The sequence below is a fragment of the Nestor notabilis genome, unplaced genomic scaffold, assembly GCF_000696875.1.
Source record: "Nestor notabilis isolate BGI_N333 unplaced genomic scaffold, ASM69687v1 scaffold28992, whole genome shotgun sequence".
NCBI lineage: Eukaryota > Metazoa > Chordata > Aves > Psittaciformes > Psittacidae > Nestor > Nestor notabilis.
The window spans coordinates 3,104-3,331 of record NW_009918315.1 but is presented as its reverse complement, the minus strand read 5'-3'; the positions used below and the strand labels follow the sequence as shown (position 1 = coordinate 3,331).

General features: G+C 63.6%; 1 protein-coding gene across 1 annotated transcript in view; it reads right to left on the bottom strand.

The window, feature by feature from the left end:
• Positions 1-67: 67 nt before the first annotated feature.
• The window catches only part of PTGDS (prostaglandin D2 synthase 21kDa (brain)), a gene marked incomplete at its 3' end in the record, with an annotated part of 1,747 nt that continues 1,586 nt past the window's right edge, over positions 68-228 (bottom strand). The window contains exon 4 of the mRNA XM_010009658.1: positions 68-193. Within this exon, the coding sequence (XP_010007960.1) occupies positions 68-193 (126 nt within the window). The remainder of the gene's footprint in view (positions 194-228) is intronic.

Sequence of the window (228 nt, the reverse complement as noted above, 5' to 3'; positions counted from 1 at the left end):
CTCCCACAGGAGAGATCCCCCACTGAGGACATCCCAGGGGTGCAGGGGGGTCCTGGGGCACACATACTGTAAAGCAGCATCATGGTGGAGGGGCCGGTGCTCTTGGAGATCTGGGTGGCCACCAAGGCGTACTCCTCGTAGTTGGTCTCCACCACACGGATGTCGTGCTTGCTACCCCAGCCTGGGGGGACAGGGAGGGCCTAGCTCAGTGCTGGGTGCTCTGGCGAG